The 13,623-nt window shown below is 34.5% G+C and overlaps 1 protein-coding gene across 20 annotated transcripts in view; it reads right to left on the bottom strand.

Moving 5' to 3' along the window:
• Positions 1-13,623, bottom strand: part of shot (dystonin-like protein short stop) — a 620,212-nt gene that overhangs the window by 212,339 nt on the left and 394,250 nt on the right. For all 20 annotated transcript variants that reach the window (XM_081739920.1, XM_081739887.1, XM_081739913.1 and 17 more), the window contains 5 exons: positions 11,467-11,570; positions 7,420-7,635; positions 5,276-5,406; positions 3,314-3,571; positions 863-1,070 (listed from right to left, as the gene is read on the bottom strand). In XM_081739920.1, the coding sequence (XP_081596046.1) occupies positions 863-1,070; positions 3,314-3,571; positions 5,276-5,406; positions 7,420-7,635; positions 11,467-11,570 (917 nt within the window). The remainder of the gene's footprint in view (positions 1-862; positions 1,071-3,313; positions 3,572-5,275; positions 5,407-7,419; positions 7,636-11,466; positions 11,571-13,623) is intronic.

Raw genomic sequence — 13,623 nt, forward strand, 5'->3', positions numbered from 1 at the left:
ATTGTTTAATTCTCTTCCGCTAATTTTCTTTGCTGAGTATAGTTAGAAGTTCAGAAATAAATAAACATATAAATTTGCATCGGCACTATGCTCATAAAAAAAAAAAAAAAAAAAAAAAAAGAAAAGTCAACATAAATTACTGTCAAAGCTTTCTCTTCAAATTACAAGAATTACAGAAAAATGTATACATTCTTTCTCATTCTGTATCAGGATACTGGCCTTGACAATTGTTCTGAAATTTAAGTATGTTGTAGTACGGTTTTTTGCCCAATAGATGTCAGCATTTTCAATTGTTTTCAGTTTAAATTATGCTGTAGTACGGTTTTTCGCTCAACAGATGTCGGTACTGTCAGCACAGTTAGTGAGATAAGAAAATGGCAAATGAACGCCTGACGTTCGATTGTTATGCGTTTAATTGTTACGCACGTTGGTGGTTTAGTACCAAACTTCCCTGTCTATTGACGTTGCAATTCGATGGCATTCCCAAACCTGATAAAACGCTTCAAAACGTACTTACGCTGCTCGAACGTCAAGCGTGCACCTGCCATTGTCTTATCTCACTAACCATGCTGACAGTACCGACATCTGTTGTGCGAGAAACCGTACTACAACATAATTTAAACTGAAAACAATTGACAATGACGACATCTGTTGGGCGAAAAGCATACTACAACGTACTTCAACTTCAGAGCAACTGTCAATGCCAGTATCCTGATGCAGGATGACAAAAAGTATATACATTTTTCTGTCGGACTCTGTATTTACGTCTAAATACTTCGATTAATCCGACAACTCTGCACATTACTATTCGACATGAAGACTAGTGTTAAGAGAGTAAAATCAACATTAAATAGTTCCTTACCAATTTGCTTCTAACCCATTCTGTACATTCTTGGAGCTGTCGGAAATATTGATTGGTTTCGACAAGTCTTGTCTCGAGCACCGTTCGGGTTTGTCTGGTAACCGTTCTCTCTTCCACAATTGGGAATGAAATACTGGCAAGCACTGAGATCAGCTTATTGTGGAGCAAGGAACGAAGATTCACCCAACGTTGATGAAGTTTCTGCACCCTATATGACAAAAACAATATTATTTAGCTCATATATACACATGCATACGTAAGTATATAGTATTATAGATTTTTCGTGTGTCAAAAATTTCACTTTTCTGTCCATGTTCATTTTCCAGTTTGTTGTGTTACTATATATATATTTTTAACTGATTATAATTTTATCTTTAATTTTCAATTTAACTTCTCTTGAGCTTTAAGTTAATATGTCATTCTGAATTAAGATATCAATTTGAAAATACAGTAGAGGCCCGAAAACTCGGCTTAATGTGGACCAAAGGGTGGCCGAGTTTGTGAAAATGCCGGGTTATCAGGAATGGGGTTAAAAAAAAAAAAAAAGAATACGTGTTTCCTCAGAAAATACAGTACCGTACTTGTAGTTTTGGTTGCGTCAGAATACAACAGAGAATAAACTGCCCAAATACCCTTATTACAAAGGAAAAGTACATACTTTATGAAGGCACAGAGCCTTTACTATAAGTAAAAATGAAAATTAATGAATCCACACTGTACAGTAATTTACCTGGTAAGACAGACCTCAGAAAAATATCCGACTCGATAATCCGGCAATGACCTTGAACACGTGTGCGCATAAGGTTTTTTGCCCTGTCAGGATGTGGCCGTTATTCCCAACTGCCGGATTATCGAGTGCAGAGTTTTAGGGTAGAGCACCTTATCCTACTGTACTGGTAGAGCACCTTACATTTTACAACGTTTCTTAGAATACGAATTCCGTTGGTTTTACGTCTAACGATTCTCCCTTAAAACATACTGGAGTCCACCAGAAACACAGAAATAATAGAATATTAACGAAATTCAGAATGAAAATGAAACAAAAGATACCCATCCACATCGTTATGATCCACTGCATGGGTCGTATCACGGGCGAAAGGGAGAATTCGGGTAATTAAATGGTGAACACAATGTTCAGAGTTCGATTCATACTAGATATTCCTGCAAGTTAAAAATATATTGGAATACACATAGGCGTATTTACTTATTCATTTGTCCCTTTGAGTTATTGAGTGATTTATTAGGATAGTTATATAATAAATATCTATAGAAGTTCACAGTAATCTTTTACTGCCGTCTTCTGGTACGTTCCACTGTTACGCCCTATAAGTTAAAGGAAACTGATTATATTGAAAGTGAATGGTTTTAAAAGAAATGTAGAATGAGAGAGTGGAGGGAAATAGAGCTGTGAAAAGCCTATATATACGATGTTCACAATAAACTCCCGTAACTGGAGATAAAAACAGGAATCCCTGCAACCAGAGGTGAACGCTCTACCACTGGGCCACCGTGTTCTCTTGTGTAGCATGATTATAAAGTAATGCACGATTCTAAAATTATTATATACAACAGGCATGTGCAAAAGCCGGTCCTCAGCCCACTGAGCCCTTTAATCCGGCCCGTCTAACTAGTTATCGAAAATTAATTTCTTACGTAATCTCTTAAACTAAGCCGAAAGTTTTCTTGGATAACTGATGTCCGCCTTGAAAATATCCTCCGCGTCGGAACATCCAGTGTAGAGAGTACCACCGAACATTGGCAGGCTCGTCAAGTGTTCCACTAAAATAGTAAATAAATTTATTTTTCTGCTTGTCTTTAGTAAGTAAATATTTTGGTTACCGTTATAACAATTTTTATGTTCCTGTGATATTAGTGTACGACAAACGATTTTATAAACTGAATATGGCTATTCGATTCTCGTGAAAATGTTGTACATTGTCTCGTACGGCTCTCAACGACAGTAAGTCCTCTGTGGTTGGCCCACTCCCTTTTCCTACTTGCACATGCCTGATACAGAACATGATTTTAAGTTTAAGGCAATACATTTATTTCGATTTCGTAAAGTTGTGAATTAAACTACTACCGTGCTAATTAATCTCTCTTTTATCGAGTTCATGGACGGAATATCAATGAGAAAGCACTTTTAAAAAAACTTACACAATTACAGAGAAAAAAAAATTATTAGGGCATGGTTCGAAAAAATTCGATTGTGAGAAATATGATACTAAGTAACGGAAACAGCGAGAAAACTTTGCAATCTATGGACGATATTAAAAGTAGATTGTCATTTCTGCATCTGGATATTAAAAGTATATCAAAAGGCATGGAAATCTGTCAATTTGTAGCAAGTGACCTACCAGTGACACAAATAGCTGGTGATGGTGTTTATGGTGACTGAACCCAACTGAAAGAGCAAAACCTAACAGAAATACTCATTATGCGTCTTGTTACCTTTTGTGCAATTCCGGTGCCTGAGGATATCGTCCGTCTCTCAGAGCTTGAACATCAGAGAACAACGACTGAATATTCTCTTCAGTCAGCCGGATGTCCTGCTCCAAAAGATCTACGTTGTTTTTGGCGTCCAATGGATGGAGACGATCTAAGCGTCGCGCTTCTTCTTCGACTCTCCTTTCTAATTCTTCTAACCTCGTCTCCACTTGCTTCATCTCGCGATGGACCTTCTCGGCCAATCGTTGAAGGCGTTCCAGTCTAAAAAAATAAATAAATAAATAAATAAAAACGAACTCATTGTAATCTAGTTTTCACGTAAAATGAACATATACAAACAATTAATAAAACTAATCTACCACTGGTATGTCAGCTCTTTGTGAGCCTGAGTCCTTCCAACGCCATCTAGCGACCTGCTAAATTATGTTCATTCAGCCTAGCAACAAACACATGCTCCGTGCGTTGCTTCATTCTAACAAGCGTACCAGGAGCTCTCAACGACACTGGATTCACCCCGAAAATTGAGATACATTGGCTGGTAATCGAACTCAGGACGACGCGGACGTGAGTCCAACGCTTTATCTAGTAGACTACGGAGTCCGCTATATAAACGTTTAATGGTTACTGCTAATGCAAGCCTAAAATAAATTAAAATTAGAATTGGTAATAAATAGAAGCTAACTGTAACTGGATTCAGCTATTATTTGTGGACGAAAAGTATTTAGGTTTCGTCACAAGATATAATTAACTTGTAAAGCTGACACGGAAGTTCTACTTGCGCAGAATAACTTCTTGTATTCTATTCTATTACTTATATTATCGTATTTTACCTTTCGGGTTTTCGGACTATAAAACTACGACAAAATAAGTACGATATGATTTTATATTAAAGTGTTGTCCTGGGCATAAAAATAATCTACATTAATGTTCTCAAATTGATAATATTTAAATCAACGAAATAGATTTCTAAGTACTCACATTATGTTCAATTTATTCTCTAAAATCTCTACACAATAGTGAGAAAAAGGAAGTAAGTTGTGAATGAAGTAACTCAACTGAATACTATTAGACTTCTATTACTTTTACTTTAAGCAATTATACAAATTACCTTAATGTTTTAATTACGGTACTTAAGGAATTAATAATGAAGCAACATGAGATACAAGATCATAAAACAATTAAGAATCTTCTACCCATAATAATGATACCAGAATATAAATCTTATTTTATTGAAGAAAAACGTATATCGTCAGCAATTCCATTATACACTGGCCTCGCAGACTATCTGGAAGTTTATCAAACAAAAGACCGGAGTACTCGAAATTGATTTTAAAAAATACAATGGCACTTACAATATATCCCAAATCCATCGACAGCTCCAGAGTAGGGACGGCCAGAGCCGGTTCCTAGTGGAACCGATTTTCGGGTCTGAACGGATCCGGTTCTAGAACAGGTTCTTCGGATTCAGATCTGGAACCGGTTCTTCGGATCCAGGTCTGGAACCGGTTTCCAAGATCCGGTTCTGGAACCGGGTTTTCGGATCCAGGTCTGGAACCGGTTCCGCCTGAACTGGAAATTTGTGGCCATCCCTACTACAAAACCGGTATTGTGACTTCTAGTGAGCCGTTGTAAACGACCTTGTTTATGCGTGTACCCACCATCGCCGATGTACCTGCTCCCAACGGACTCATCCCCTCGCTACTACTTCCCCTCCCCCGGCTGCGCTTGCTCCCTGACTCGGTTAGGTATCATTCGTGCTTTTTAGTGGCCACCTAGCACAAGTTGGTTAGTGTTTTATGCACTGTAGTTTTTATGCCATTTGCCTACACTGTATTTATACTCATCACAGTTACAAATAAAGAACCGTAATCACTACTAAATGAGCCAGAATCACTATCATGTGATTCGGGGGGAAAATTAAGTAATACCCCAAAAATATTATGGACTAATAATAATAATTATTACCTTTTGATTTCTTCCTGAATGGCTTGATCCTTTTCTTGATGCGCCATCATAAGACGATTCCAGTTCTTCTCTATATTATCCATACGAAGCTCAGGTTCCAAATCAATTTCTCCAAGCGCTTCAAAATATTTCTATAAAAGATTTAAAATTCATCATTAATTTACGACCTTTTAAAATAACATTCTTATACAGTACATCATATAACTTAACTTTAAATAAAATCCATGAACATTTTAATTAGTATCTGTAGGAAAAGAAAAACAGAATGTCTGGCTTTTAGTAAATTTGATATTAAAGCAACGTTTATAGTATATATGAAATACATCTAGTTAGTAATATTATTAGAACTTCTACGTTATAAACATTTAAACTTCCATATACATTTTTCTTGACTTTTGTGATGAATAATTTATTTCTGGATTTGTTAAATATTCCCCGACGTTAGAAGCCACAGACAACTACGGACTCTCATTAATTCAATTACCAAAAACTACATATTTTATGGAAATTTAAAGAAAGAAGAACTGTGATACGGCCGAGACTCGAACTTGGTTCTCAGCTTTACCCTACTGACAAGAAACGGACATGAACGTGTTATTCGGACATCCGAGTCTAACTTAGTCCATTCGATAAACATAACAAAAGATATGTTCATGAACAAAAAAATTAGGTGCTATGGACAAAGGAGTAAGTCCCTGGGGCCCATTAACTCTGTTAGTGTAAAGGAAATCCTTAGACTCCCAGTGAAATAGCTATTGCATCAACACTGTTCATTGGGAAGTCATAGTTTATAGTTCATTCTCTTCAGCATGAAACAAACTTACGAGAAGTGCTATGTATTGGGCCCATAACGTCTTCAACAGGAAAAATTGGGAGAATGTCGGGAGAATTCCGTTCAGAAATCCCTCCCATCAACTTTGGACCCCTCTGGAGCGGCCCCAGTAAACGCACAAAATTCAAATGTTATCTCAAAATATACTATAGAGCATAAGAAATGGTGTACCAAGTTTTGTATTGACAGACAGAATAGATATGAGGGGGAAGCATGTATTAAATGAGGAAGCAGAAGGGGGCGCATTACTTTTTGATCTCTTCACATCTCTCTCAGTGATACACAACATATCGTCGCTGCGCTTCGAAGAACCGTTGTGTGTTAAAACCACAACTTTTCAGGAGAAGCAAAAAACATTCCAAACTTAACATTTTGCTAAATATACACGGAAACACTTGTAAAATATAACAAAATTGGTTCTGCGTATATTATGCACTAGACACTGTTGTATTTTCCTTCAACAATATATTACTATTTCAAGTTTACGTAGCACATGTTGGTTTATCTTTTGCACCTTCATAAGCACATAGAGGATCAATACGTACGTGATAAGAACTTGAAGCCTTTAATTTCAATCTATTATTTTTTTCATTGTTGTAGCGAAATAATTGAATATTAACTTATCACATTATAAGGGATGCTGCCCGACAGCTTTCAGGTTTATTTACACGGCATAACTCATTTTCGACAAAAACGTCACATGCGGTTTTTCAAGGTGCAGCGACGATATGTTATGGACAAATAAAACATGTAGGGTTTGCTTAACTTGGCCATTTGACAAGTAGAGCCACGTGCATAAGCGCACACAACCTAGATGAACGACCCGTGCTTAGACAGCGAGAAATAAGCTTCAAATATTTTATAGAATTGTCGTACACAATGGCGGATCCAAGGGAGGGGCTACAGGGGCTATAGTCCCCCATTGACGCTTAGGTTTACACTGGATAAAATGGACTTAAATTCGGTTTTACACTGGATAAAGCGGCAAACTATGGTTTAGCCCCTCCCTTGATCATACCCTGGATCCGCCACTGGTCGTACAAATGACGTTACTGTAAAAAACAAAGCAATATCTGCTATTAATTGAAGCTGTGGACTGAAAACTATTTATCCTTCAAACCTTAACTATTCCGATAGTTTAGAAGTATTTTTACAAAACCTAAAAATTATAAATTTCTCATAGTAATATTATTTCCGAATACATTTGCACTTAAAAATCTATGAAATACTTGCAATTTGCACACAACTGTCCAAATAGCCATTACTTTTTAGTATCTAAATCAAGATATTTTTCCATGGAACAAACAGTTACCTGAAGCTCAATGAACATATGATCCAACCGCTGCTTATCGTGATGTCGTGGAGGAACCTCTTCATTTCGAAAACGTGTAAGTTCTGCAGCTAGTTTCTTCATTTCTATCAGAGTAGATGGGAAAGTACGATCTAGCATCATTGAATTCTTTTCTCGCATCCACAGATGGAGTGAACTGGCCACTTCTCTATATTCTTCCAACCGTCGCTGAGAATCCTAAAAAAGTTGAAAAAAGAAATAGCAAATTTAAAAAAAGTCAATTAAAATAGCATGTAAATGGAAACATAGAATGAAATGAAATCTTTCGAGTTTTACGTCCCACGGTTATGCCGGTTAGCCTAAAGGAGACGATGATGATGAATAATGAATGAAATGATGAAATGAAGAATGTGGGAGGAAACGGGAGAACCCCGAGGAAACCCACGCACATGGTGTTTGTCCACCATAAAGCTCACTTGGCGGGGGCTGGGATCGAACCCGGGACCCCAAGCACCAGAGGTGAACGCTTTACCACTGAGCCACCGCGGCCCCAAAATGGAAACAAACAAGGAATATACACTGCGTGTTTCATGCAGAATGCATCTTCTGAAATTGATATCATGATTTCAATTGCTTTAAGATGTCATTATTTAATGATTATTTACAATTATTTTTATCAATGAAGAAAATATTCTTTAATGAAAAAATATGCGATGATGCCTACTAAAAATCTTTATTCTGTAAAACTTGATGATCACTAGATTACCAATAACTAGATATAAGAAGAAATTGTTTAAAAATAAAGTTCTTTGTCATTATTGTTTAGATACTAATCTAAACAATACTAATCTAAAGTAATTCCATTGGTGATACCAGCACCATATTCATTTCTCATTGAATTTTTGCACGAAAATGCCAAGCCACATGTAGCAAAGAGGACTCGAGAGACCCTTCAACAACTTGGCTGGGAGACACTGTGCCATGCACCGTATTCATTGGATCTTGAGCCAGCAGATTGTCATCCTGTTTCGTTCTCTCGACAATCATCTCCGTGGGAGATCCGTTTGCAAACAAAGGAGATCTACGGAACGCATTCACAGCCTTCTTTGTACCCACGACCGCCAGTTTTATCACCAGGGTATTGTGCATCTCCAGGAATGTTGGCAAAAAGTATTGGATGCTGATGGAAATTACTTTGAAACCTAAAGTTACGTGCTGTCCACTGTATTCCACTTTGTTTATCACAACGTTAAAACGGCAACAACTTTTTGATTATCTTGTACAATCACCCGAAATACTAAAAAAGTGAACCACTAAATGGCATAATTATCTTTCAAATAATTAAGTTTGTGACTTTTCTAATCTTCTAGCCTAAGCTTAGTACTTAAAGATGGGATCCATGATGGACTGGTCATACACTAACACTAAGTTATAGAGCTCTCTGGCAGTTCCAGTTACCAAATAAAAAGACAACTTTAAGACTGTCTTCTTTACACAGATATTGGTTCCAAACAAATTAGTGTATAAATACTATATTAAGGAGGCTGCGTACTAAGCGTTGGATAAACTGACATTTCAAACTTTCTATTAATTTATATTGAACTGACTACGAAACGTTTAAAAAAAAAATGCACAAATATATGTTTCAAAACTCTGTCGAGATTACTACACAAACGAAATTATTATTTAGAAAAAATGGGGGAGGGATTATAAAAACTAAAATTGTTTTTGTAACTTGAAGGTTACATCCTCGAACCTTCATTTTTTTTTTTTTTTTTTTTTCTACCCGTTGACTGGCACTGTTAGACAGAAACGGCTTTCTGAGTTTTTCCGTTACACTGGATTTAACATCGGTGACACTACCTTGGAATTACGTCATTGGATTCGTTCTTGCATAACCTATTTGGATTCGTGTACTAGTGCGATGAAATCGCAATGGTGAACACACAATTTCAATTATAGAAATGACTTATTTTATACTTTTTTCTGATAAATTTGTAATAGCTATAGCAATTTCAAAGATGTAATACAAAAATAAATAAGCACACCGTGTTCGGATATTAGGTGAGTCATCGGTGTACATGTATGTTTTATCTAAATAGTTCGACACGTTTTAAGTTGGCCACATTAAAAACTACTTTTGGAAAATGACTGCGTAAAAACGATTGGTGCTGGTTAGGATGAAACATGAGGTTTGAGATATTTCTTTCCGATTTATTTGCTATATTTACTTTTCTTGTAAAAACATTTTCACGACGTACATCCTAAGCAGAAGGTCCGCAGAGGCCAGTACATTTTTGGTGCAAAGAGTTCGGGCTTCAAGTCCCGGTAGAATAGCCCTGAAATTTAAACGCATTACAGTGGTTTGGATTCTATTCCACCTTAAAACGGTAGGTCCATGTCTTTCATAGGCTTGATGCTGAAGGGAACGCTTAACTAGAATCCAACAAAAAGTTCGTGTCACGTATTACTTTTTAAAAACAAATGAAGGACAAAAATGAATGAATATTTTATATTATATATGTGTTTTATTTCTGGCGGTATGCAACATTATGGCGTACCGTCACCTTTTAAATGAAAAAAGAATATTTCCTCTTCTGTCTTAAAAAGAGGTTGAGGAGAAACTTCGAAAATAACAAATAGTATATATATATATATATATATATATATATATATATATATATAGCTTTATGGAAAATTAGTTTTTATTCTTTTCCTCTTTCTAGAGAAAGAGTTGCGAATCTTCGTTCCTTTTTGAAGTCAGTTAATTGTATTGAGGAACTAGAAATATTTGGGCCCTTCTGTCTCTCGCTAGCTGGCACGTACTAGCGCCTCCCTTTTTAAATTTCTTTTTCGTACGATAACATAAACCATAAAGGTTCTAAACCGACCAGATTTTTTTTTTTTTCTAAAAAGACTGACTTCCCATAACGAAATAATTACAACAAATTTCTCTGTCGCTGAAGTCCGACTAAACTAAAAGCCAGTACAAAATTTCTGTTGGGACTCCACCTCTGTACTTTCTCCACACAGGAGCCTTTGCTGAGTTCCTATTTTAATGTATAAAATTACTTCCTTCTATTCAATTTTAGGAAGAGAATTAAGTAAAAACATCCCCTAGTTTTTTTTCCGCAAAGTTTATCCATTAATTTAGTAGAGATTTGTGGAACATTTTGGTAGCATGATCAGTATTCTGAAGAGCATTATGTGAACAATGTACTTATTTATATTTTTATTGAAATTCAGTATTAATGGTACTCTTGATGCCTTTTAAAAACAAACAATAGCAGCTTACTTTCGCCCGTTTACAAAAAGAGAGAAAAAAAGACAAATCACTATGAAATACTGATTATCATTATGTTTATTGTATTAAAAATTAAGATGTAAGAATCAGAAATTTGTATAGCATCTTTATATATAGTTTTAGTTACAAGACTGCAGAGATTTGCTACTGGACATTATAATTACTGTATTATTATTATTATTATTATTATTATTATTATTATTATTATTATTATTATTATATTATTATTATTATTAATAATAATAATAATAATAATAATAATATCATCCTGAAAGGTATGCAAATTTTTAACCATTATGAACCTGAGATCTAGCATACCGGCACCTTTAGTTTTAGGAATAAAACGCTGTGTGTATATTATATATCTATCTATCTATCTATCTATCTATATATATATATATATATATATATATATAGAGTCAAAAATGGGCCTAAGATTAACTCTTTTCAACTTCAGACAGGGAACATAAAGGTCCTTATGCAGAGTCGTTTTGATTCGTGATTAGTGTCATACTAAAGAGTTCGACTAACATATGTTTCCTGCAGTACTCAGGCCTTTAGTATGACGCTAATCATACGTCAAAACGACTCTGTATAAGGCGGAAAGAGTTTAGTTTGAAATTCTGTAAAATCCGGAGACTGTTCCTGAGACATGGGGGACGTATGCTAACTTTTCCTTATCCTTCATATATTATACTTCGTTATCAGATTAAAATATGAGAATAATATTACGTAAACTACAAAGTTAGTAATGAAATACTTACTGTGTCGTACAAGGGATGAATGGGAGGTGGCTGTGGGAACACATCGTACAGAGAAGAGATATATGTAATCAAAGACTTCTCATCAGGTTCAGGGGTATCGACATCTGAAATAAAACATTAAAAGTTGAAATTAGCAACAAGTTCTAAAATGAAATAACATACTTGTACACCTTATCACGGCATTGCTTGTTTAATTTCCCACCAAATTACTAAAGCATTATACAATTTCTTCAATATTTTTTTCAACATTTAATTAACATATTTAATCAAGGAAGTATTCTTATTTTAGGAATACAAAGTAGAAACTGGATCCAATTTCGGACTACTTCTGACTACGGATAGAAGTCAGTGGAGAGTTTTTTTGTGAACGCGGCATTGAACCTCTGGGTTCCATAGGCCATAGATTGGTTAGTTAGTTTTCTTATTTAGAGATTCAATTACTAAAATGAAAATGAGATAAAAAATACTTTTACTATCACAGAATATACTGACAATAAAAATCACATGCAATAATAATAATAATAGCCAGTTGCTGTTATCAAATACCTAAAAGAAAATTTAATCGGTATGCAGTAATATTATCGTGAAGTGACAAAAGATGAAAGTGTGCATGTCGAAATATACAGCATAATATATTAACAAGATTTGAATTTTGAACACGTTCTGCAAAAATCTCGAAAATCCAGACTTTTGAAACACCCTGTATTAACATAATAATAATAATAATAATAATAATAATAATAATAATAATAATAATAATAATAATAATAATAATAATAATAATAATAATAGAGAAAATAGGTTATAAAACCATTGCGAAGCAGAGTGAAATTGTGAAAAGCATCTTTTAATGCCACTGTATTTTAAAATAAAGAAAAAAAAAATTGAATGCAATTAGCTCGTAATGGAGTTGGTAATGACGTAATTCAAACCGGAACATCAAACTGTCAGAGCCACACACATATACAAATGCATACATGTGCGGTGCTTTTATTATTTAAATGACCTAGCGTACTAATTATAACACAAATCGAAGTTTGGAAGAGGAACTTGTGTCTTAAAACATTACTATTCAAAAACAATACGATGTGTGTGCTAATTGTAACAGAAATGTAGTTTCAGGGGAAAATAAAAACAATATACAGTAAATCAAGATAATATAGAATTAAAAATGTTGTACATAAAATATTAAATAGTCATTTGTACAATTATTTAAATTAGATAAATAAAACAATAAAAAAGAGTAATTTAAAGCTAAAGTGACTGCAAAGTACAATACAATTCAGTCGTTATCAAAACACAATTGTGTTCATTTACATACAAGCTTTTTATGCTTCATTAAATTTGAATAAAATTTATTAACTTGCATTAGTGTTTAAAAAACAGTTTAAATGTCTTGTTTTGGTTTATTTTATTAATTAAATCGATGAATAAATGGCAAGAGGCAGAGGCGGCGATTAGGAAGGCAAGAGGGAGCAGTTGTCCCCCACTTTTTTGAAGTGACCTCTTAATACAGGTTTCTCAACCTGGGGGTCACAAAGATAGGCGGAAGAGATAAATATGATTAGAATTTAATAAGGGAAAATACGTATTTTTAAATATTATTTTGAATTTTGTTCTGGTAGGATTTTTATTTTATATATAGGTACTGTTAAAAATAACAAAAATAGATCTAGTAAACATTTTCAACAGGTGCAGATGTGTTTGAAAATCAATTTAAATGAAAGAGGTACGATATGAAACTAATGAGAACCGGATATTGAAATACTAGAAAAATACAAATGCAACAAAACCTTCATATTGAAATACAATTAAAATTGAAAGCTAATGAGATATCTGAGCATGGTGTGATTTCACTAGTACGGCAATGTACAGTTCAATTTTCGTGACGCACATTATCAAGCTACTTAAAATACTCAATAACTTTTTTTTTTAACAACCGTCCAAGTTTTTTTTTAAACCACAATTAGAAATCACTTTTTTTATCATGTGACCCAAAATTAAGAGAGTTAAGAAGTTTTAAAATTTTCAAACGGCCTCCATTTTAAAACAGTATGACGGATCGGATTCGATATTTGTAGTATGAATGAACTGACCAAATTTGGTTTTAATCCATTCGCTTTTAGGGAAGTTACTGTATTCACTATATACAAGAAA

This window comes from Thermobia domestica, chromosome 2 (assembly GCF_964235325.1).
Source record: "Thermobia domestica chromosome 2, izTheDome1.hap1.1, whole genome shotgun sequence".
Classification (NCBI taxonomy): Eukaryota; Metazoa; Arthropoda; class Insecta; order Zygentoma; family Lepismatidae; genus Thermobia; species Thermobia domestica.